Source organism: Grus americana, chromosome 2 (assembly GCF_028858705.1).
Source record: "Grus americana isolate bGruAme1 chromosome 2, bGruAme1.mat, whole genome shotgun sequence".
Taxonomy (NCBI): Eukaryota; Metazoa; Chordata; class Aves; order Gruiformes; family Gruidae; genus Grus; species Grus americana.
In genome coordinates this window covers 132,404,814-132,431,361 of record NC_072853.1, presented here as the reverse complement: position 1 = coordinate 132,431,361, position 26,548 = coordinate 132,404,814, and the positions used below count along the sequence as shown (strand labels likewise).

The window sequence follows — 26,548 nt, the reverse complement described above, 5'->3', positions numbered from 1 at the left end:
TGTACTATTAAACCTAATAGCTAGCTGTTACCGGCGCGCAAAGTAGATTTACAGGTAACAATCTTTTTTCCTCGGTTTCCCTGCTTTAGAAAAAGAGCATATCATAGATTCTGAAGAATATTTACAATTTTATTTTTAAAATTCACAGCACTGTTTAAGAACCAACTATTCTTCTAAAATTTTTGTTTCCTTTCTTAAAATGACCTTAGATTCACAGTTTTCAATTCCACTAAAACTTTCATACTATTTTGTGCATTAAAAGATCACGTTTATAGTTTATCATAATTATTATAATTACCTTTTTCACTTCCATAATAATAGAAGACCGTCTTACTGATAGCACACCAACGCTTTTGCCATTCAAAGCCGAGAAAACTGTGGTCTGCAATTAATATAATTTGTGTTATATCACTTTATGGCAATATTGAACACAAATACATTACTTATTTTCAAGGGTGAGGAAACAGGGTGGAGGAGACAGGAAAAGTGCTAAGGAAAGGAAACAAAATCTGGATATGAAGCACTGTATGGCACTGAGAAGGAAAATTAGGAATAAAAATTGGTGGTAAGAAAACAAATGGGAATTTGAAATCATATAAAGAGAGAAGTCATGTGTAACATTAAATATAAGGAAATAATGAACAATTTCCTAAATATTTCCTAGAGTTACTGCAGCATTAAGTGGGTATTAAAGTGACAATATAAGATTTATTGAATCAAGGTAAATATTGACTGAACCAAAGCTGAGATCAATATTTGCCCTCTTGAAGGAAAATAAATCTTGATGCTCACTGAAACATGAAGTCAACATATGGTACTTTTACATACATTCCTAATGTTTTCTTCAAAAATATCTGAAAGTCTCTGAATTATGGCTGACAGTGGATGTTCACAGCATGATTTTTTTTTTTTTAGTCAATAAAGAAATAGGATTTTCTTTTAATACTACAGGAGCAATTATGAGCTGTGCTTCTTTTGCATAATAATGCTTCAACATTTCAGTTTCTGTTCCATTTTATTTATCACTCCTGTATAATGATATTTGTGTGTATAGCATCCAATACTGACACATAGCTTTCCCGATATAAAATATACACTAGTTTTCACAAAGATAGTTAGACCTACCTTTCCTGCGTTTTTCCAGGTATCCAGCCTTTAAAACAAACTGAAGATCTTGAGCTGCAATAGGAGGAAACTGATTGCCTGAAAGAGAAATAAGTTCTGTAAAGCACCACTTTTCAAGCAAATACTATAGTAGCATTAATAAACTTACGGATTTTACATTCTCAATATGCAGGAGCTACTGGAAAAAACAATTCTAGTAATTACTGTGCCAGAATATCTTAAGTACAAAAACCCTCTAACTATAAATGTCAGAGCTGTTGTTGCTGTCCTCATCACTTTAGTAAGGAAAAATATAGCTGTGTAGCAGGCCCTGCAAGTCTCAGAAGGAAAAACATATAATTAAATAAGCTATGGCAACTTAGAAAACATTAGTCTGTGTTTTGAACATGGTTTGTGAAGCAAGTTGGATAATGTAGGTTTTCAAACGTGCAAAAAAACCCAAGTATCACAATTCAACACAATAAAATCAAGAATGTGGTTTTCAATACCAGCTTCACACAAAAACATCTTGAAAAAAACACACAAGGTGAGGACTCTCTATTACACTGTCTACAAAAAAAAAGAAACCACATGAAGAGATGATAAAAGGTGACGCCTGCTGTTGACAGACATTGCCTAATTTGCAATATGACACAAAACTACCACCTGTAGGATCTATAATGCAACACTGGATAGACCAAAGACATTGCACAGAAGTCTACAAAATTGTTGACCTACAGATACTAATTTTAGATTTTGTAGAACATGGCTGCATCTGCAAAATGGTGAGTATGTTCCACTCTATTTTTTCCTTTTTTTCAACTGCTAATTCATAGCTAGAATCACGAGACTGACAAGCTGACCCTGCCTCAACCTAAAACAGAAATCTAGATGTTAAAAATTCCATCTTCTGTCCTGCATCCTTCCCCTCCTAAAACAATAGAATTATGATTTAAATGGAACTCCTAGTATTAAGAACAGAATATTTTAGATATGCCTAATAATTAACATGTATACAAATGTCATACTGCTTACTGTAAGCAAAAGAGTAGACCAAAAGCTATTCCTGTGCTGCTGTTTTTTTAAGTATGTGAGCATCACAGAGAAGTTCCTACTACTTATTATCATCAAATATTCATAACAGTCACTGTAGGTAGGTGGCAAGTTTACACGGAGGCAATTATTCATCAAAATATATGTAATCTCATTAAGTTCTACCAATATAAACAGACAAAAAAGGACTGATACCAGCAGATAACCTTTGTGCTAAAAAAAAACCACCAAAACACTTTAAGCTGTGCAGGGGTGGGTTAAAGATCAATTGTCTGACCTTGAACCAAGAACACTGTCTCTGGAAGGTGATGCCAACTTCCAGGATTTTTAGGTTCTCTCTTAAAATAGAATTATTTTTTTTTATCAGTGTCCACAAATGAGTTGGTTTATGGTGGTCTTATTTAAATACAGTCGTGAGAGGAGAAATACAAGAAAAAGAGAAAGAACTTGCAGAGAATGTTATTTTTTTAAAGTATGAAAATACTCAAAAAGAGAATGCATTCCTTTAATAATATATTGGATTTTTAGACAACAAAATATTTTGTTGGATACCATAAGGTAGTAGATAGAATTTCATATGCACTGATATTTCCATTGATTTTTTTTAATTAATATTATTTTTAAAGATTAGGAGCACACTAGCTATTATTTCAGCTTCTACAGAATTCTTACTAATGTGTCAAAAATACAAGAGTTATTGGCTCCATGTATGTGCATTTTAAAATGCTGTAGCTGTCCCCCCCTCACTTGATAATATGCAATCACTGCACAACCTTAAATGAGAGTTTAACACACAGACACTCACTGGCTGGTATGTGGTAAGTTTAATAGTTACTTTAAAAGATGATCTAATGATGATATTATGAGGGGGGGGGAGGTGAAGTTTTACAAATATACATAGTGTGCTGCTTTGTATTGGTCATTGGGAGGCATCAGTGTGCAACACTTACAGCTCTACCTCAGCCAGTCGGCTCATTTTAGAACAGTGCATCCCCACAGATGTGGTGGACATAAAGCCTAATTAAACAAACAAAACCAGTTCACTCTTAATTTTTTTTTAGTTTAAGAACTTCAACAACTATTTGGATCTAATTTTATACATTATTGCTAGTATTAGTTTGGGTTTTGATGAGAAAGCTTGGCAAGTGATCATTTAATGAACAGCAAAATCAAATGGGGCAGATAGTCCCAAACAAGCTAATACTTTGGGGACTTCTTAATGTTTTTCTTCCTATAGGTAGAAGCTAAGCTGAACTAACTACTGCAGAGAGCTAGAAGTCAAAATTCCACCCCATGCTCAGTTTTGCTGCTTCTGCTGAGACAAGTTGGGATAAATTTGATGACTGCATTTTCTGAAACTACATTTATTTTGCACAGGACACTGAAAGCTCATGAAGAAAAGAACCTGCATGAAAAAAATGCGATCTTCCACTGTTCTGGTGACACTGCAGAAAGAAGTCCTCCTCCTGCCCTCAACCTGAACAGAAGCCAGTTTCTTTTTCTGTTCCTCAAAACCTCTGAGGCAGCGACTCCACAAAACAAGCAGCAGCTGGTCAGCCCCACTGCCTCTCCCAGTCTGTAAGTAGCTGAAGCAGAAACACATCACATGCATATTATCCTTGTGTCAGAGAAGCCTGGGAACTGGGAACCACAAAATACAATGGAACTTTAAGTGGATGGATAGGAGAGAGGGACCCGGTTATAATATCCCAAGATACATAGAGCAGTACATGAAGAAAAAGCATAAATCTGGCTAAATTCCTTCTTTCATTCCTCTGTACATCCAGAAGGAAGGGGAGGAAGAATAAGTAGTATGAAAAGTATAAAGGAAAGAGAAAGAACCACCTCCTCTCAGATTCTCATTAACTGCAGGTGTTGTGCATACGTGGCAGGAAGAAGGCACAAACACACACATACTCTTACCCCCGTACTGCAACAACAAAAATGAGGGCAAGAAAGAAGAGAGAATGACATCTTCCCTCCAGGTACTGCCTAGAGTCAACATGGAAGACTCCTGAACTGTGTTACCTTTCTAATTTTCTTCCATTTTTTTCATTGCTTTACTCTTTCGTCCACATCTGAAACAGGATTTAAAGTGAACTGCAATCCTTAGATGTGGGAATTCCCAGCTGAAAGCTTGAGAGTGTGGTTGGGGTTTGCAGTTGCTTTCAATCAAAATGTTGCTTCTCCATTCATTTGAAATAGATCAGGCTTGGAACAAATCTCCTAAAAAAAGTATCACTAAAGCAGTGCTTTGTTATTGTAAAGCAGCATTTGTTTACATTACATGAGCAGCTGAGATCAGAGACTCATTAGTTGACTCCTGCATGGGACTTTGAATAAGACAGCTTCTTCTACAAAGAATGTATTTAACACAGAGAAATGCCCAGAAAGAAGGCATTACTATTTTTTAATAAAGAACTGTGAAGCAGTTTCCTCTAATTTCACTGGAGACTGTCCACTATAAGAAAAGAAATGTAGGGATGCAAGTTCCTTGCATCTCTAGGGATGCAGGATAGCACCTACTCACATTAACTTTCTTAGGTGCCTCAGTGTTTGTTGCTCAGATACTTGTGGTCAAACTGACTACTAGATCAGAGCAAAACTTCTCTCCCAAAATCAGACCAGCAGAGACCACCATGTCTTCCTACCTACTTCCTACCCCTGTATGGTCTGTTTCCAGATACGTCTCAAGGATTTAGAAATAAAGATGTTAAAAAGCCTGCAGTCTTCCCTGGTTTCTCCTTTGGTACACTGTTTAGTTTCTGAAGCCAGTTTTAAATACCAAAGAATAAAGTGGCACTGTGAGTCAAGAAGTGTTGTGTGATTTGCAGCTGTGTGAGTTTACAGGTGGAGAAAGGTACAATGATTGCTCCTGTGTTCCCTTCCAGACCTGATTTCTGCTGTATTATTGCCCTGACAGTGGTGGGCAAGCACAAAGTTGAGGATACAAAAAAAAATGTCTCCTTTCCATTCCTGAGTTTCTACCTCACAAATAATGTTTTGAACCTTATTCTTTTGATGTGAAGATCAGGTTGATACTATACAATATTTGGGAAGATGATTATCTTGCATCCCCATTATAAAGTGAGGGAGGTCCATCTGCTTAACATTAAAAGTTTTCCTTCTTTCTTGACCTCCCACTCACAGATGAAGCTCCCAGAATAATTTCTCTTCTTATCCTGGTGGGAATTACTTCAATGTACTCCAAACTAAAATCAGCAAGCTATGTTCCACATGCATATTCCCAGACTGATGTGTACAAAGGCCATCAAAGACCAGATCAAAATATTTATGAGGCCTAAACCTTCAAGTTTTAGAGAAAAGTAAATTACACATATAATGCACCAGGCTCTTCCTCTTGGTTCTAGGCACTCTTGTGCCAAGTGAGCAGCTGGCAGTTATTATAATGCTATTGCTGCCAGGCTAAAAATTCCTCCAGTGAAAAGAAAGTGAAATGCTCTCACTCAAGCATAAAGCCAGCTTTTCTACCAGTCATGCCTTGACTTCAGAAAAACATGAACATTATTAACATAGATGTATTCATGTACAGGCTCCACTGCACAAATCCCACAAATCCAGTGCATCTTGTCACCTCAGGAAGACCTCAGACTGCAGCTTACGGCATAGCTACTACTCCTGCAGCTTGGTAATCAGACAGTCAAAAGCCCGAATGATGCAATTTTGCACCCTCCTGCAATAGTGAATTTAGCCCATTACTTAAAAACAGTTTCATCAGTGTTACTTCACACGATAAAGCATGAAATTCAATCATTATGCATGGCATTGTGATTTTGGAGGACCCAATGGTGTTAAAATTTCCTTCTGTATACAAAATAATAAAACAAAACCAGGTTGTCTTATTCTGCACTGTATACCAATAGGAATATTTTTTATTTCTTCAATGTGGGCTAAGGGATACATAAAGCAAGAAATAATTAGAGGTCAATGCATTCTAAAGAGGTGCTTAGCATGCTTATGGGAAGTTAAACAGGCGAAGTGGAGATAAGTGTAGTTTAGTAACAGCTAAGTGGTTGATTACAGCTTGCTTTCCTAGTAGAGGACCATAGGTTTAACTATCATAATGGTAAAGACTTCTTGCTCAAATAAGAATAATTCACTGTTCTTCAGTCCTTGTAAAAGAAAACTGCCAGGAAAAAATTAATTTGATTATATGGAGAAAACAGCGATTGCTATTTCTATCTTCCTTTAACTCAAAAAAAAATAATCACTATTATTGAAAATTATTTTTCCAGCTTCCTTTTTACAGCACTGAAGACCCATTTATACAAAAGGAGAAACTGAAATCCATTCCTGTTGGAATTATTGTTAGTAAAAACTTTTACATCAGTTACAAAACAAAGAGGAAAAATGATGGCAGTATGAAAGTACATCTTGTAATCTAGCATGAAACTGGATGTTTCTCTAAAAAAAAAAAAAAAAAGAGTTGCTACTTTAAGTATTGAAATAATATCCTTTAAATGCAGAAAATAGGGGAGGGGGTGTCTTCAAGCTCAGAGCTTTTATGATATCTCTCAGGCTATAATTCTAAATTGGCAAAGATTTTCTGAAAATATTTGTGTTAAAGTTGAGCAAAGAAGCAGTAATGTTTCTAGCAGCACAAAAAGTATTTTCATCTTCTTTTCTTCCCTCCCATCCCCCTTCTCACATGCTTCTCCAAAAATTCTTCATATCTCTCAATTTCATTTTGATCTGGAAATACAGCATTTACCCATTTTTAATAGCTACTACAGAGGGATTCAATTATATTCGAATCAGTACATAGCAATACACTGGGGTCATATCTGTTGCACAAGCACTGTGAATCTAGGCTAAAGAGAAGGTGGTTTACTTTCACATGCACACCTTCTCCCTACTTTTTGTTTTTATTATTATTAAAGAGAAGATTAATATATACTGAATTTTAAAAAAATCCCATTTCCTAGAGTCGTCTGATTAAGGAAAAGTTATCAGCAGGAAGATCACATAAAAATCTCATTAGCTTCATTAACTGTCTTGAACACTTTCACAAAGACTACTTCAGTACTTTGCAAATGTAGCAGGCTAATAGCTCTGAATTAGTTTAGCATGCAAGAATCAAAAGATAAATGTTAAAGAAAACGCATTTCATTCAGGGGAACAAATATAATGAAAATGTTTAGCTTTCGAAACATTGATTCAAGAGAAGTTAGCATTTTGGTCTTCAAAGTGCTTGTTCCAAAAACTACCTAGTCTAAGGACTTTTGCTCTGGAGCCATCCCCAGTATTCACCATTGTGTTCTCTAATAGTTTACAATAATTTTTGCAGAATAACTTGCCTTGATATATTACTCTAAGAAGAGCCAGCAGCGTATTTTATTAAAGAATGCTTAAAGCAGTGTCATCTGTTTCCAGTTTTAATTCTAATTTGGGATATGAAGTTTGGGTTACAAACACTAATACCAGACCCTCAGAGACCTAAAAGCTGAGTATTTCTTCTTGACTCCTCCCTTGGAAGGACAGCGGTATGAGCATTTCTCCTCCCTTCCTTCCTGTAAGCTCAGGAGAAGGCAGAGGGCCAGGCAGCCTAAAAACCACTGCGACATATTCTTTACAGAAATACTTTGTTCTTTTTAGCAGTTAGCATGCTTGAAATCTTTTTGTCATTATCATTTAGCCCCTAATTAAATAACTGTGTATTTAGATATTTTAAATTTTAAAAAAATCTTACATCAATGGCTTCTCAATCGTCATCTGTTTTCTGAGCAAAGTTTTTTTAGTAGTTGTAACATGCTTCATTTGACAAACTTTTTTTTTTTTTTTTTTTAAAGAAATGACAAGAGTCAGCCAGTCAGACTCCATTCACCAGGATCCACAGCCTAATGGAATTATCCTGGATCACGCACTCGTCATCCAAACTTAACTTTGAATTTATAAACCAATATTGTCCTGGACTTACGCCTTCTTTTGTTGGTTTTCAAATTGGTTCTAAAACACCTACTGTTACATTTTGCATAGCACCTTAACGTACAAAGGAATTCATGACTTTCACCTCTTGATCTGGATTTGACTTTCACATCGGTAATTATTAAAATTTCACAAATGACATCCACGGCACATGGAAAAAAAAATTAAAAAAAAAAAAAATGTTTTCTGCTCTGAGCAGGCATTATTCCCCAGGGTTGTAAAAGGGGCCACTACATGCTTCACAGGAGCAGCCTTCCTGCTTCTGCTGTTTCTCAAAGATTCTGAGGCAAGATGACAGAAAGAAGATACAGCAGTAAAGCAAAGGTCTTTTGTACAAGGTCTACTGCTCACACCGCTGTAATACAAGGCATAGAAATGTAAAAATTTTGCTTAAATCCCTCCAAGGATCATCAAAGTTTAATCAATCATTCCAGCAAGAGACAGAAAGTTTTCAATCACCCAAAGGCTCACACTACAGCTAACAGAAAAGTGTATCAGTTGTAAAGATGGACAATATAAACCGTGCCTATGCAACAAGATGCTCAGCTTCCTACTTTGTTATGAGAAATAAAGTACGCAGGAAAACATGGAGATAAAAACAATCCCTCTGCATTGCAGATAGAAGCAAGTCCAAATAGACCATCATGGATCAATTAGAGGTACTGGAAATTCTCATGAAGTTATGTAGGCAAGCTGAAATTTCCCAGCATTGTCTCACAGACAACCATACACATCCAATTTTGATTAGAAACCCTAAGTAAAGATTCAGAGTATCTACGCAATAGCTGAACCACAGAAGGTGCTGTTAGCTAATCAGAGAAAATTAAAAGGCCAGGAATAAACAGTCTACAGCAGGAGTATGACCAGCATGATGTCAGATAGCATATGGATAGCATCTCTAACCACATCATGATTCCTGTATTCCCAGATGACTAATAGGAAGAAAGTCCCATAGGCTTATCAAGCAGCAAGTTAAAAGCTAGCATTTAATATGTCCAGGTGAAAAAAAATAATTTTCAGCTTAGCATCTAAAACATCTGGAAAAAGTAATACTACAATACAATTGTACACTCCAGTTTACTACTATTTTTAAATAGCCACCTGGTAAGCATAAGAATTGGAACTAGAAGTTTCCTATTACTTCCCTGATTTTGTCATAATGTTTTTAATTAGTGCTTTTGAAGGGTCTAAAATTTCATCTTTGGTCAACTGGCACATTTCATTCAGCACATAAGCCTAAACTGAGACTAAGCAATGACAACTATATAACTGAATGTGAGAAGGATTTAATATGTTTTGGCAGATAAGCTGTCAAATGTCATTTCTTGCAAAGCTAAACAATGAACTTTCAAATTATATTTAAAATTTAGTAATGCCTGTTCTTTTAGTTTCAGTATCCTAGTAATCCAAGTACTTACTACTCAACAACACTTTGACAGATCTACGAGAGCATAAATCACGTGAACTCTGTGACTTCTACGCAAATTTTGGTAATATCATGCAAGCTAGATTCTTCACAAATCACACATCAATTAAACAAAAAGCATATAAATTTTCTTCCTCTTAATTTTATTATTTCCCAAATTTTTTGCCCTCTATCCCCTCCTAGGTAAGTTCTATTGTGTAAACCTCCTCTCCTAAATTGTTCTGGTTCTAGTTCCAGAAGCTTAAGCCCCCTTTAAAAAACAAAACAAAAAACCCTGCAGTTCAAGACATGCCAAATTCAGCTGAACAAGAAAACCATACAATTTGAATTTCAATCCATCATAGGGATACTTAGGCAGGGGAACATTTTAACTACTGGTCTCATCAGAAATGTAACATGCTAGAAATAAAATGAGCAATACCAAAGAAATCCAGGGAAACAAGGAAATTCTCAGACTACCACAAAACACCAATGAAAAACCCCAACGTAAATTGTATGATGTTTTATATATGGAAGTCACACTTGTGCCAAGTGGCAGCCCTCTCGGATTAGCCGTGTAGTCTGCAAAGTTCCAACTGCTCTGACTCCTGGCCAAAGGCTCGGCCTGCTAAGCTTCTGAAAGGAAACATATGTACACACTTCGAGCATTTTAAATGCTCCAACAGCTCATATCCTTGATCAAAAAAAGTTTTAACATTACTGCTTGGAGCTGAAAAATCTTTCATCTGTCTAAAGGAAGAGATTAGAATTCCTACAGTCAGCTAAAAACAGACCCACATCTTTAAAAGTGGCACTTGCAGATTTCAATGGCAAGAGGTCCATGAAAGCTACAGTTTTCATTTTCCACATTTTATGTATTCCTGCAAACACAAAATGGCTTGAATGTTCTGCCTCATTGCCTCATTTTTGATGCATTTCTTCTGATAATTTAAGTAAAAAGCTATACTCAGTGATCAGTGAACTGCCACATTCAAAGCTCCTCTGCATTCAAAAGCTAATTTGGATTAAGATGGAGGTATGACTTTACACTGCAGTCTGCACATAAAGACAAGCCATTTTAAAACAAAAACAAAAGGAAAAAAATCTTACACGAGCCTTTCAAGTTTTCCCACTGCAGCACACAAAATGCTTATCAAATATTATTAAGCGTGTAGAAGTAGGAAGTTCTGGTAGAATTAGAGTCTCCTGCAATAATGACATTGAACTCACAAAAAAATGGCCTTGCTCTGCAGATTGATAAGAAAACTAAAACACTTTTCCCCCCAGCTCTGGAGTCCCCCGTACCAGACAGACATGGACCTGCTGGACCGAGCTCAGAGGAGGGCCACGAAGTTGAGGGCTGGAGCACTTCTCCTATGAGGACAGGCTGAGAGAGTTGGGGTTATTCAGCCTGGAGAAGAGAAGGCTCCGGGGAGACCTTATAGCAGCCTTCCAGTACCTAAAGGGGGCCTACAAGAAAGCTGGAGAGGGGCTGTTTACAAGGGCATGTAGTGATAGGACAAGGGGGAATGGCTTTACACTGAAGGAGAGCAGATTTCGGTTAGATATTAGGAAGAAATTCTTCACTGTGAGGGTGGTGAGGCACTGGAACGGGTTGCCCAGAGAAGCTGTGGATGCCCCCTCCCTAGAAGTGTTCAAGGCCAGGTTGGATGGGGCTTTGGGCAACCTGGTCTAGTGGAGGGTGTCCCTGCCCATGGCAGGGGGGTTGGAACTAGATGATTTTTAAGGTCCCTTCCAACCCAAACCATTCTATGATTCTATGAAGCCAGCAGAACACTCTTGCATTTCCTGAAAGCTTTCCAGATGTAAATTTCGGTGGTCATTCACCTTGGAGTACTGAGAACAGTAGGAAGAATCACCTTCTAATATCAACTCCAAGTTTTCTGAATGACCACCCTAACATTTTCCACTCCATTTGAAGTCTCCAGAAGAAATCATTCGCTTGAAGATGCAAGCGACAAGAGCTCGGGAAGAAGCTGTTTTACTCTGAACAAGAGAGAAGAGATGAGACCAACTGCTCAAATTCTCCTATAAGTCCCATTTTGTTACATCTAGTCACATGAAACATCCACTTTAATTTTTCAATGGCCTAGCTACAGAATGTATTTCCATTTTCATACATGACTATTACCTTTCTCAGATGATTTTATGCAGTTCTTACTTGTTTTAGTATCAAGCAGGAATATCTGAAACAGTATTTTTTATTTGCAGTTAGCAACAATTATTTTTATTTGGATACCATCTGTGAAATTGAAATCCAAAAGTGAAAGAAGATTGCTTGTATTGAATTGCTAAATGTCAGCTTGTCTTTTCCTATGGTAAACACATATACATTTTTGTATCTTCAGCATGTACCATGGGAAATCCCAAAGTGTTAAGGGATTAGAAGTTCACAAAGCAGAGTTACCATCGTATTCTGCCACAGGGGTCACAATTTGGGAAAACAGAATCAAGATGTGGTGGGTTGACCCTGGCTGGAGGCCAGGTGCCCACCAGAGCTGCTCTATCACTCCCCTCATTCACTAGACAGGGGAGAAAAGGTATAACGAAATGCTTGTGGGTCGAGATAAGGACAGGGAGAGATCACTCACTAATTATCATCACGAGCAAAACAGACCAAACTTAGAGAGGGAATTCATCTAATTTATTACTAGGCAAAACAGAATAGAGGAATGAGAAATAAAATCAAATCTTAAAACACCTCCCCCCACCCCTCCCATCTTCCCGGGCTCGACTTCACTCCCGGCTTCAACCTTCCCCCGCTCAGCGGCACAGGGGGACGGGGAGTGGGGGTTATGGTCAGTTCATCACATGGTGTTTCTGCCGCTTCTTCATCCTCAGGGGGAGGACTCCTCTCATCGTTCCCCTGCTCCAGCATGGAGTCCCTCTCCCATGGGGTGCAGACCTTCAGGAGCAAACTGCTCCAGCGTGGGATCCCCCACGAGGTCACAAGTCCTGCCAGCAAACCTGCTCTGGCGTGGGCTCCCCTCTCCACAGGTCCACCGGTCCGGCCAAGAACTTGCTCCAGCGTGGGCTTCCCACAGGGCCACAACCTCCTTCAGGTGCCTCCACCTGCTCCGGCGTGGGGTCCTCCACGGGCTGCAGGTGGAATCGCTACACCCCGTCATCCTTCCTCCATGGGCTGCAGGGGGACAGCCTGCTTCACCATGGTCTTCACCATGGGCTGCAGGGGGATCTCTGCTCCGGCGCCTGGAGCTCCTCCTCCCCCTCCTTCTGCACTGACCTTGGTGTCTGCAGAGTTTCTTACATCTTCTCACTCCTCTCTCTGGCTGCAGAAGCTCTCTCTGTTTTTTTTTTCCTTCTTAAACATGTTATCACAGAGGCGCTGATTGGCTTGGCCTTGGCCAGCAGCGGGTCCATCTTGGAGCCGGCTGGCATTGGCTCTGTCAGACACAGGGGAAGCTTCTAGCAGCTTCTCACAGAAGCCACCCCTGTAGCCCCCCCGCTACCAAAACCTTGCCACGCAAACCCAACACACAAGAGGAGAGCTGTGATTGAGTTTTGTGAGATCTGTATAAGAGGAGAAAGATGACACACAGAGAAATGGGCATTTTTTAAAACTTGAGACTTCTACAATGAGGAAGTAGCTGAATAGGTGTCAGCGGGATTTTTTCCAAACTCATTGAATTCTCATCTTGTGTCCCTTGATTCTCACACTACACCTGATTTTCCTTAAGCCCACCTCTGCACATAAATCTAAAGTAAGGATTAGAAAGATGAACTACCTGGTGAATGTACTGCTTTTGAAACTTAAACCAGTTGTAACATTAAAGGTGTACGAATTAACTGTACCTGCTAACAGAGTAGTGCTACTTCATCTGTGGACAGTATTTAGTCATAGTATTACGGTCTGTGGACATAAGTGGGACAGGACTTGTAAGAAACATAATAATCTTTATCAGATAACTAGTAGCACTGGAAAAAGCCAGACAAGCCTTTAGATAGGCAAAAGAGCTCATTTATATAAAAATTCCTTGGTTATTTTCACTTTATAGCAACTGGTTATCACACATACACTCCTCTACAAACCCGGCTTAATGAAACTACTGAACATACACAGTATCACTCAAAAGCTGCACTAAAAACAAAAAATTCAAACCTGCAAACATTTTTTAAAAAACATAGAGTATTTTCTTCTAATTTAAAAAAGTGCACAAAAATAATAATTGTGGCAAAGCTATAAACTGGTATCGCCAAATTTCAGTGGAGCAAATTTTAAAGTTGATCTACAAACACCAAAAAAAAAAGAAAATGGGACTTTTAATGGAAATGCTGACACAACCTTAACTGAGACAATGCTAACGGCGCTGCTATAATAAATCTGTCAGTATCTGTAATGCCTATGACAATCCCATTAATATGAATGATGTACACTTCACATCGCATACTACATAGCAACTGCACAACTTATATCATCTTCATTCTGAGTAACGAATCAGTAATCAATATTTGTAAAAGCAGACTAATCCTTTGTAAAATCACTGGTTTAGTGATTGAAGAGTTTACTCAATTTACACAGTTAATCCCTCTTCATCTGCTTGAGCCCTCTATTTATTCCAACCACTTACAGTGGTAGCTATAGCAGATTAATACATCCCCCCATGCTAAACATGTCTTGACAATTGACCCAGCATATTGCTGTCAGGATAATCTTTACAAACACTGAGCTTTTCTTACCAAGCCTGAAGGCAACATTTAGAAATCAAAAGTTTACAAATAGTCTCAGAAAGATCTCCTCACACGTATTATCACTTTTCCATTTAAATATTTCTTGGAGGCAGCATCTACTGTCATAGTTTATGGCCCCAAAATGTACTCTCCTGACTTTTTTTTTTTATTAATAAGGTTAAAAAATATTGTAATGATGAAGTCACACAAAGATATTTTTTAGAGCAAGAAATTTCTATAGAAACAGGAAAAATAGCAAAGAATGTGTTGTAGCATATTAAGTGAAAAACTGAGATGGCCATCTGTGTAAACACAAGTAAATTAGCATCCTTTATTCAAAGAAATGGGCTGAAGCAATAGCACTAAATTAAGATCACACAAAAAGAAAAAAGGTCATCATGAAGTCTATAGTGAGAAAGAAAAAAGCAATAATGTTTAACTACAACAAAAATATTTAGTTACATCTACATAAACTTCTGTAAGCCTGAAATGAATTTTACAATTCAGATTGGTATGGTCCTTCAATATTTTTCCCCACTTTGAGACTTCTACCCCTGTAAGAGGCAAATATTAATCAAAGCATAATTTTCTAAACAACTGAGAAGAATTAATGTAAATAGTACTCTTAACTACACACTAAATTCATACTAATCTTTCAGATCTATGAAGCTCTTTGTGCTTAATTTGCCATTGTGTACAACAGCAAAAGTTAGAATGCAACTAAACTGACAGCCTAAAGGAGTATATCTGAAAATATTTTTAAAGGTACAAATCTAAGAACTCACATTTAAGGACAAATAAAGTAGAAACCCTTAAAAAGTTAATTTGCATGATCAATCATGTCATAGTTCTTCGGGTTCTTCGTAAATTATTTCAGAGAAGCATGATACCATATTATCCGCACAGGGCACAACAACTTTAATGCCCATACAGAAATAAACCTCGGTGCTAGAACAGCACAACTGCTTAATTCTTAAGTTTTCATAACAGCAGTTCTTGATCTATGGAAAGAGAGCGTAAAAAAAATGCTAAGCAAATCAAGGTAGGGGTTGGTTGGTTTGCTTAAAAAAGAAAATAAGCATTAAGAGAGAAATCAGAGAAACTGATGCTCAGAACAGAAACTGAAACATGCTGGTTTAGCCAATACATTAATTACTAGGCTACAGAGCCTAAATTATCCAGCTGGCTCTAGAGATGCAACCTAGATTCATGAATGTACTTAAACACGACTGGCAGAGCACAGAACACTGACGTAGTTACCAGGTATAGTCACAGCATACATCACAAATGTGATGCGCTTGATATATAATTTGAGATAGATCCACAGAAGATAAAACCTATAGTAGGAGCACCAACTTGAAGGGACAGCGATGAACTTCAACACCGAAGCCCATTAAAGCAAAGACCAACAGAGGGATTTAGATTAACAAGACAGGATCTTGTTAGGCAGATGGACAACCCAAAAAATCAGCATAGATTTGTTCCATTTGTTTCACTGTTGAGATCTTGTCAGTCTTAAAAAACAAAAAAAATGACTGAAGACATGTTTAACAATATGGAACAACCTAAAATTTATCATTTGGTTATTAAACATACAAAGGTATCACTGGTGAATAATACCTTTTTTTGAAGGTATGAAGGGTGAAAAAGGTGAGCTGCAGCGTGAAACAAGTCAGCACATTTCAAGAAAACAGAAAAAAAGAAGACACGCCAATCTTCTGACTCTCTCTCTTCCACTTTAAGAAGCAATTAGCCCTCTAAAAATCAGGGACTTGAGTAACCACCTGATGCTTGCTGTGGTGACACAGACTTGGGGGCAAATACTGAACTTTACATCTGTGTCATTAGCGGTATCCTTTTCAAGTTGAGTAGAGGAAGAGATGTAGGGCACAGCTATTATCCTACAACACAGTACAATACATAAAACGCTCTCTCTGCAAGTTCTGGAAGAGTTTTAGCCAATCAGAAACTCAAATTCAGAGTAGAAATAGTTTTCTGGAACTAAAATTCTAGATCTGCCCTTGAAGCAAGTCATCAAAAAAGGATGATATCTGAATCTTACCGGTTAAAAAGCATACTAGAATTTAAGCCTGTTAGGAAAAAAGGCATTTTGTAGGTATGTGAAGGATTATAAATTGCATAGGGCCTCAAATTTATTAATCTTTCTTCTTTTATTCAGATGTTCATAAACTGAGCTGGAAGGTGCTGCATAAAATACTTTTTAAAAGATTTCTGTAGTACAGAATATAATCTGGCTTAGGAATTTTAAACCTCTGGCAAAACTCTCACAGGGGACTTCGGCGAAGCAATAATATTACACCTCAAATGTAGCTTCAATATTTAGTCGGATTATGGAAAGAGCATCTAATCATCTCTAATTTGCAATACCCCAAGCAATCAATGAAAAGAGCAAGCATGACACAGACACCTATTACAACTGATGCAAACATGATGAGTATCCTAGACATCACCTATAAGATCAAATAAGAGGGTTTCACTTTACCCTACTGACAATTTTACTAGCTGACTGGTTGAAAAAGCCCAACTGTACTTAGTCTTGGCTGACCAGTGGATGGAGGTTGAAACCACCAGTTTTCCTGAAAGCTTCCAGCAACATGGCTGAAACCCACAGAGTTTATTTAGCCACTCATTATGACTTTTTAAATAGATGTTACATGGTACTTCAGAGTGCTTAGTCTTGTGAGATTTAATCTGATATCCTTCTCTACTCTTACTCATTCTCCTATGAAACATTTGGTTTTAGCAACTAGCGGCAGAGGCTGCTAATTTGGTCGCTAAATGACACGAGTGCCAAAATGAACAAATGAGTAAACAAATGCTACCGAGAAAGTCTGCAGCTGCAGCAAAATCTTAAAATACATTAGACTTCCGTTAACTCTGTCTCACTGCCATTCAGTGAAATTCAGTCAGGAAAATGTCTGGGGAGCCAGACCAACAGCTGGCACCACCAGAGAAAGAAAGAGCAAAGCCAGACTTTTGATCTGCAGCACCCTAAGGTGCCAACAAATGGCATGTTGCTTTTGCCGCCAAATCCACAGTGAAGGGCTGAATGAATACCGGGATAGCCAACAAGTTGCAAGTCTCTGCAGGGCTCAGCCAAGCAGCCGGTGCTCGTGCTTAAGGTCAGGCTGCAAAAACGGGAGAAAGGGGAACGAGTTGGAGTGATCAGACTGCAGGTGGTGGAGCAATGGCAAGACTGACAGGCCAGAATGCCAAAACCCTGAGGCAATTTCTATGAAGGCAGCCAGAGTCATGAAATATTGCCTAAGGTGCCTGTTAACCCTTCAACACACATTGATCCTGTGGACTACTCCAGTACCCTGTAGCTGCAGTGTTGGCCATCGCAGAATAAAGACTAAGGCATTACAGGGTTATAATTGGTTTAACAAGACCTTTTCAGCAGCTGACAGGCAATTAAGTCTTCAGTTTAGCTCTAAAATATTTACTTTGACTCTCTAACTGCATATAAAGACATATCTCTGAGCACATCACAATTCCAGTTACAACTAGCAATGCCCCCTTTAGGACTTTCATATAAGTAATGCAGAAGATGCATGGATTATTTTAGGTTTTTCATATGACTAAAGACATTATCAAAAATGTTTCGAGCAATATGCATTTTCCGCAATAATGCTGTAGCATGCTGTACTTTTACCCACATTTTGAAGCACAGCTTTATGAATTTTATATTTTAACTAGTCAGTGTAATCCAATTCCCCTGGTTCAGTATGTCATTTCATCAGCATGAAAGATGCAGAAACTACTTTGCTTTTAGACATCCCAACAGAAATAAACATGCATATACAATGACTAATCCATTACATGTTCTCTACACAGGTTCCTATCATGCCAAAATAGGAATAAAAAGATGTATTTCAAGGAAACTTTTGTGTTGAGAACGATCAGTTGATTAGGTATAGGGCAAAAAAATATACATAGAGGTTGTCAACACTACTGTCATGTATAGAAAGGAAAATTAAGAGTCACTTGTTATTCTCAGTTGGAGAGGTCACTAATGTTATCTTGCACATGATGATTTGATGCACTACATATGATTAATGCTTGTTTAAAGGACACTGCCAAGGTCTCTAGGTCAGACTATGACCTTCCTTTTTTTTTTCCCCAGATATCCCTAAGCAGAATATTAATAACTCTGTGTTTTCCTCCTTCTTGAAAATATTTCAATACTATCTGAATTGGACTATTAAAATAAGAAGTCTAACAGTAGAAGGTGGCAAAACAGCAAGAAAAAAATTCCAGCAAGGAAGCAAATGCTTCAAAATCATATTTGTGCTGTATTACTTTAAATGGTTCATTCCCTTGTGACCATCACATTCTAACACCTTCCATTCTAACTGCACAGGTTTTCACTTCCTCATGTGTATACGTGTCTTAATGCTTTGGGATAAAATTGCATACATTTGGACTCAAGTTCTTCCTCAAAGTCACTTTAAGATGCTTTAAAATTTTAAAGACAAATGCAAAGTGAATGTATTTGCTATTTTCTAAAGAAAATAAGAAGGTGATTGGTAACAACCAACATGGCAAATCGTGCCTGACAAATTTGGTGGCGTTCCACGACAGGGTTACAGCATTGGTAGATAAGGGAAGAGCAACTGACATCATCTACTTGGACTTGCAAAGCATTTGACACTGTCCTGCACAACATCTATGTCTAATTTGGAGAGACATGGATTTGACAGATGGACCACTTGGTGGATAAGGAATTGGCTGGATGGTCGCACTCAGAGTTGTGGTCAACATCTCAATGTCCAAGTGGAGACTAGTGACAAGTGGTGTTCCTCTGGGGTCAGTATTGGGACCAGCCCTGTTCAACATCTTTGTTGGCGACGTGGACAGTGGGATCGAGTGCACCCTCAGCAAGTTTGCCAATAACACCAAGCTGTCTGGTGCAGTCAACACACTGGAGGGAAGGGATGCCATCCAGAGGGATGTTGACAGGCTTGAGAGGTGGGCCCATGCAAACTGCATGAAGTTCAACAAGGCCAAGTGCAAGGTCCTGCACATGGGTCAGGATAATCCCAAGCACAACTACAGGTTGGGGGAGAATGGATTGAGAGCAGCCCTGAGGAGAAGGACTTGGAGGCATTGGTGGACAAGAAACTCAACAAATCTTTGGGAATTGAACTGTTGTCTGGTTCATACTTGGAAATCGCAAGTTTATATCAATATAGAGGCATATAAATTTCTGTCCATGGATATGGGAATGGCTGAAACCAGGACAATCACGTAAGCCAAGATCACCTTCCAGTGAGAAAGCACTACCAATTTTTTCTTTTTTTTTTTTTTTAAACAGAAAACATTTTTCATAATAATATTAGGTTTGTTTTTCAAAAACTTCAGAAGACTGCAAAATTTCTTTTGAAAAAGAATTTTTTACCCATAGCTTTCCAGCAGGTCTAGAAGGAAGATACTTTTATATAACATCATTGTATGGCCCTTGCTTCAGATTTAAAAATGTAACTCTATGGTTATATTTTTCCCTTTATGGCTGTACTTCCAAATGTTTAATAACAGACTGATTTCTATATTTCCATGTATTCTTCTGCTTTTCCACAGGGTAGCAGTGTGCTTCAGAACAAGGCTACCACTGTGGAAATATGAATGAGTACACAAAATCCCCGCAGAAAGCAGCTGTTCCCTCTTGTACATATGCAAATGTAAGAATACTAAATAATGAGGGCAGCTTTATTTCACAAAGGCAGAGAACAACAGAGCCAGAATGGACTACAACAAAGTTTTTGTAGAAAGCAGTGAACTGAAGTCTACAACAGAGGATATGAATTCTTATTAATATTCTCAGTCATGAGAATCATGCTGCTGAGGAAAATACTGATTAATTTTTGCAAAATTAATCCTCAAAATGATTTTTAAAACCCTAAAGACAAAGACATAGATGCATCATTCCTAAGACACTGAGTTTATTCAAAAAAATTCTCATATAATTAAGACAGAAGTCTGGACATTTTTTCCCCCCCAATACTATCAGTCTTACATATGACCTTGGACAAGTCATTGAATCTAACTCAGTTTTCTTGTCCATAAAATGGAGATAATACCTCTGCCCAGGGCTACTAGGAAGCTAAATTCATCGTCCATAAACGTGATTTGAAATAGCAAGGTGAAAGGGCTTTATCAGTGTTACGTACTGCTGCATTTTTCATTGCTTTTAATAAGCCTAATGAAACCATGTAAATTTTGAATGACAACATTAAGCAGATTTTCAGGCCAGCTCTTGCTAGAAGTAAAAGGCATTACAGATTTCTTGAGATGACCCCGATTTGAGCTCTCGCAACTAATGGCTGAGTCAGAACATTGCTATGTGAAGTACTGTGAAGAGTCTTCCAGATGTCAGTTGTTCTAACAGGGGACCGTTTATTCAATACTGGAGAGAGCAGTTGCATCAGTGATAGAGTAGGAAGAAGAAATGCTAGAAAAGAAGAAATGTTTCACATTTGCTTGTTGGTTAAGCAACAAGCAACACTAAAATCTTTCAAAGCTTGTGACTGGCATTCACTAGTGAAGTTTCATACAAACCGTGCTTCTCACCCCAGCAAGTGCACAGACAAGAACTAATTTATCAAACCAAAAATATATAAGCCACAGACTAAACTTCACACTTCTCCATACTGATCAGCTACAATCCCTTACCATAAAAAGCTGCCACCATAACCCCGGGGCGGGGGGGGGTGGGGTTGGTGTAATAATACGCATGCCTTGAATTCACAACCCATAAAGAAAGCCCATTGACAATATGCCTTTTGCAACAACGAGTGTCACACCTCTATCTCACCTGATACATGCTTAGGGCCACAAAATCTGCTGCATTTTTAAACAAACATAAGCTGATCTCAGCTTTTAGCCTGCATAATTCAGCAGCATAACGTTACACATAAGATACTGTTTTAATTTGCATGCTCTTCCTGACAAGACTCTACAAATAGAATTATACATACATTTTTAAGAAAAAGAAAGAAATCTAGAACAAAATAATTCACCTCCTACTTCCCTCAACTGTTATCTACAGAGAACATCCTTGTCATTGAATGAGTGAGCAACACAAGACTAAACTTTACAATTCAGAATCTTCTCCGTTATTTTTTTTTTAGAGGATTATTCAACGCAATAACTTTGAAGAAAAAAAAGAGTTATATTTTCATTGGAACTGAGCCTCATGTTTGTACTGATCTTTAGTAGAGTTGATAGGTCTGCTACTTTGGGTAGTGGACTACAATTTTTGCCATCATCTACCACCTTGCTGCTTTTGGTGCTAAACAATGAGACTTCTGTACACATATCAGGCTAAGCTGCCAGATACCCTAAGCCCCCAATCTAATAGCTACTACACTTGCATAAAATCAGCTCTACACCACACATACAATAAGGACATTTCCAATGCTGTGTCACACTTGCTAAATGCGTCAGAGTAACCTGAGTACAGGACCTGTCTGTTTGAAGACCTGTTTTCATGATCAAGTATTCCAGCAGACTTCCACCCTGGGAACTTGTTGAGTTACCATCCCTGGAGGTATTTAAAAGACATGTAGATGTGGGGCTTAGGGACGTGGTTTAGTGGTGGATTTGGCAGTGCTAGATGAACGGTTGGACTTGGTGATCTTAAAGGTCTTTTCCAATCAAAATGATTCTATGATTCTAAGACACAGGAACACCAGACTGCTGAAGCATTAAAAACTACAACACAAAAAGCAGACTTTCTTCCTCAAAAAAATGTCTTAAGAACAGCAGAAAATAACAAAAGTATGTGAAAACAAGAGTACTCCCAGACATTTCTGCAGTGGGTTCTCCTAAACATTGCATATATTTTTTTCATGTGTTTCTGTGGCTAACTTTCTAAGACAACTAATTCAACCTTTACACCTCATCTGGGAATGAAACGTGGAAGTATTATAACGAGATGCCAAGGAGTTGGGTTTTTCCCTCTCTCTTGAGAGATGACAGAATTTCCGATCCCAGAGCAGGAACTTGTGGGGCTTTCCTTAGTTTGCCTGACTTCCAGCACCCATTTCTCCTCATTTCCTAATCCTGTTCTAACGTTCAAGGCAGAAATAGCAGTAAGCTGCAAAGGCAGATTGTGAGAGCATGTATGGAGCAAAGGAAACCAGTCTCAAATCCAAAGCCAGAGCTAAGCCTGGCAGTGCTATAAACCAATATACATTGACTACAGAAGGTATCATCAAGCCTAGAAGGGGTATATGAGAGAACTGGAAAGATCTCTGCCTATTAGAGAATCTTTCACAGAAGAACTGTATCTTCCAGTCTTAAAGCCAAATGGTTAGCGTGCAGCCTTCCAGCCAGAAGGCATTTTCTTTTTAAACAACAGCTTCAAAGCCACCAAGCCTGGGACACTCTTGTTAGAGCTTGACTTGACCATTCCACTGTCCACAAGCGCACCTGAATATCAATCAACACCACATCAAGAGTGGGCTGTTCAGACCCATCCTCTCTCTCACCATTAGTGAGAATCTGAAGTACATTTTTGACAGATATTTCCCCTCACGTGATAGAAGAGGAGATGGAGGGCCTTCTGGACACAGCCATAGAAGAGATGAATCTCTCTGTACTCAGCTTTAGAGAGACACTGACAGTTTACTCCCATAATCACCTATATTTGCCAAACAGAGATCTCCAAAGAAAATGCAGTAAACTTTTCGCATAGAAGCTGGAAGAAACGTGCTTGCAGGAAACCACCTTTTCCACTCCACTTCTTTCTATTTCAGGCATTCCATTTTCTGACACCTGTGCCTATCACTGCAAAGACCCTTTCTTCTGCACCAAGTCTTACAGTTTTACTCCCTCAGAGCCTTTCCTATGTCCAGTAGTGCCATTTTCCAGGTTGCTTCCTGCTTTTAAACTCTCATCATTTCCCCTTCTTCATCTCCTCTTTCTCCGTATGTTTGGTCCCAGGTCCCTGAGGTCCTGCTCTATTTAATGCCCTCCATTTATGAAGGCCTTACCTCCCTGCATTACCCAGATCACATTGTGCACCCAACTTTACTCACTGGCACCTCTCCATATCAGAGACATACTTAGCCAAGCAAGCTGTTTATTCCTATATATCCCCACTCTCCTGCCACAGTCCTCGTAACTGGGCGAGCGTACCACCTCCACTGGGCACAGGTCCTGTTGCCAGCTAGACTCACAGAAATAGAATCCCCGAGCCATCTGCCCAGGAGGGCAGAGGCAAAGGTGTCAGGGACTGAGATGTAAGACAGGTCAGCTGTTTTGCAGGGAGCCACATCCAGCCCGTCAATCAGGAATCACCTCTCTCCTAGGTTATGACATTCCAGGGAATGAGGTAAACGTAAAGACTTTTATTGGCTTTACCCTCTCCTTTCAGTGCTCTCTTTGATCAGCTCTGAATATCTCATTAGAAGTGCAACAGAAAGCATCCTATTACTTTTCTATTTTTAATATCCCTTTCTCCATTGTGGCTCCAGTCTTCAGTATTATACTCTACCACAGGTACAGTCTTCTAGCATTAAAAATTTAAGAAATGCTTCAGGTCCCAAAGCATATCAGCAATTAAAAAGTCCTCCTACCCCAGCAGGAGCCAGCTTGAGAGGCATTCCATGCCAACCAGCTGGAAAAAATATAAATAAATAAATCAGAAAACCAGGCCTGAGAGACCCCTCAGATAAATCTTTTACTTCACATACCTGCTCTTATTCCCAAATCAGGGCTGTATTTACCTAAATTAAATGTTTCGTATAGGCTTGATAACTGCTTCATGGACAGCATAGCTACCTATGCAGAAGTAATAAACTATCGAGTATGGTGTAGTAACCTTATCAGCTACTCTCCTGCAGTTCGGAATCAAAACTCAGACAACACCTGCACTAGCACCCAATGCCAGCCACAAGCTCTGTCTTCCAAAGCTGTAACTCCAAGGCTGTGAGCCTACCAAGCCCATGCTCATTGGCCCCACTTCTCAGAATGGCTATTTAGCCCAGGGGCACTGCTGTGATGCTAACACTCCACTATTTCTCATTCCAAGACTAATATTATATGCACTGATATATAAGTAGCTCAGGCACCATGCTGGATTGTACATCCCTGACTACTTTATTTGCAGAGTACCCACTGCAACAGGACCCTATTTTTGTTTGCAACCTTTGACCACTCGAGGAATGACAATAGCAAAAATAAGAAGCAATGCTCGTGACAGAGCTTGTATCAACAGATTTGGAAAGCTCCATACAGAACAGACTCTCCTTTGAACATGCGTTCCCTTGCCACAGTTATCCTCAAAACCCTTGGGACCAGCACTGATACATATTTCATAACTAAGAGGCCTTCAGACAGTTATAACCAACATCCACATTTATGTATTCTAATATCATCTGCTGCATTCATAGCATGTATTTTGTCAGCGTGCCTCTATGAAACAGTCCACAGCACAAAAGCATGGCTGAAACGCAGAGCAAAAGCCATTGCAATAAATGTAATTAGTACTGTAGCAATACCATATGCACTAACTGTACTTCACTATGAAAGCTTACACTGATCGCTGCAACATTAAAATGTCCATTAAAATAATGATAATTGTATTTATTAGTACTGTATTTCATAAGATGTTAACTACAGCTGTTGCCTATGCTCTGTTAACACAAAACCAAGACGTATTCAATTTTACAGAAGTTCTCACCATTCAGAACTGTCCAAATCAAAGGAGGAAGTTTAAAAAAAATCAGTCCATATAAGACAAATGCACTCATAGTAGCCAACATATCCCTCAAATACAAGAGCAGATACCAGTTTGATCCACAAAAATCATGAAAATCTTTTGCCTCTATCTTCTCCCAAGATCAGCAATTTTTAATTGCAAAATAAATTTTAGAAAAACATTTTCTTTACTGAATACTTGGTGTTAAATTCGGATCAATATAGACTAAGACATACACTTCTGTCCTGGTTTCAGCTGAGATAGAGTCAATTTTCTTTCTAGCAGCTGGTATACTGCTGTGTTTTGGATTCAGGATGAGAATAATGTTGATAACACACTGATGTTTTTAGTTGTTGCCAAGCAGTCAAAGACTTTTCAGCTTCTCATACTGGCCTGCCAACAAGAAGGTGGCGAGTGTCAAAGAAGCTGGGAAGGGACACAGCCAGGACAGCTGACCCAAACTGGTCAAAGGGATGTTCCATACCCTATGGTGTGATATCCCATATATAACTGGGGTTGAGCCAGGAGGCAGTTTGGCTTGAGAACTAGCTGAGCATCAGCTTCAGGTGGTGAGCAATCATGCTGTGCAGCATTTGTTTCGTATATTCTTTTATCATTATTATTATTGTCTTCCTTTTCTGTTCTATTAAACCATCTACCTTTTTTTTTTTTCTTTTCGATTCTCTCCCCACTCCCACTGGGAGCGGGGAAGTGAGGGAACAGCTCTGTGGTTGTTTTAGCTGCCAGCCAGGCTAAACCATGACAACTTCAAATTGAAAATACAGGCCAGACTGCCACAGTTGCAGCTCTCAAATGCACACACCTAACTTACTCCGAACTGTTAATTAGCAAGACAGCAGATAATGATACAACTAGCAAATTGAGAGACAGACTGACAGTATTTTCTAATGAAACTGTAACTAAAGTCATTTAAGTCTTGCAAGACCTGTTCTGTTTTAAAGTACATCTGGATTAAACATGAGGTCAATATATAATTTCCTAAGAAGTTTGGAATCATAAAAGAAAACAGACTGCTGGATGGAGCTTTAAAGCAATACATGTACTGTTCTTTCTTTCCAGGAACCCGCAGCAGAAGACTGCAGAAGCTGAAAAACTTTGTTATTACTTTTAAAAGGTGAATAATCACACTAACCATGACAAGATAATTACAGTGCTAACCATGGAATCTGATTTATCTTTATAAAGATCAGTTTAAATCATCAGAAGCTGCATTTGGTTTTATTGGAGATTTATCATATTGAAAGCTTTTTGAAGAAAACAACAAAAATAGTTTTGTTTTAATGTTAAGAAGGGTCAGGCTAATAGACATAAATTATTTTGGTGCCTTACTGCACCAAACACCTGCACGCAGCATTCAATGAAATGGCTGAATTACAGATAGTTTTAGTTTAGGCAAAGCAGTTTAATATAAAGATGTAGATGACTTGTCAGACATACTTAGCACAATGAAACTTGTGCTTGTGGAAATACAGAGAGGTTAACATTGTCATTAACCAAAACGCAGACCCAAATTGCAGATTCCTGAACATTACCTCAGCAGTTTCCAACATCTTTACAATATACTGAGAGAGATGACATGCAAT

At 38.5% G+C, this 26,548-nt stretch overlaps 1 protein-coding gene across 1 annotated transcript in view; it reads right to left on the bottom strand.

The window, feature by feature from the left end:
- The window catches only part of SKAP2 (src kinase associated phosphoprotein 2), a 122,793-nt gene that overhangs the window by 49,277 nt on the left and 46,968 nt on the right, over positions 1 to 26,548 (bottom strand). Inside the window, exons 5-6 of the mRNA XM_054815586.1 lie at positions 1,126 to 1,203; positions 299 to 382 (exon numbers count right to left, since the gene is read on the bottom strand). Of these exons, the coding sequence (XP_054671561.1) occupies positions 299 to 382; positions 1,126 to 1,203 (162 nt within the window). The remainder of the gene's footprint in view (positions 1 to 298; positions 383 to 1,125; positions 1,204 to 26,548) is intronic.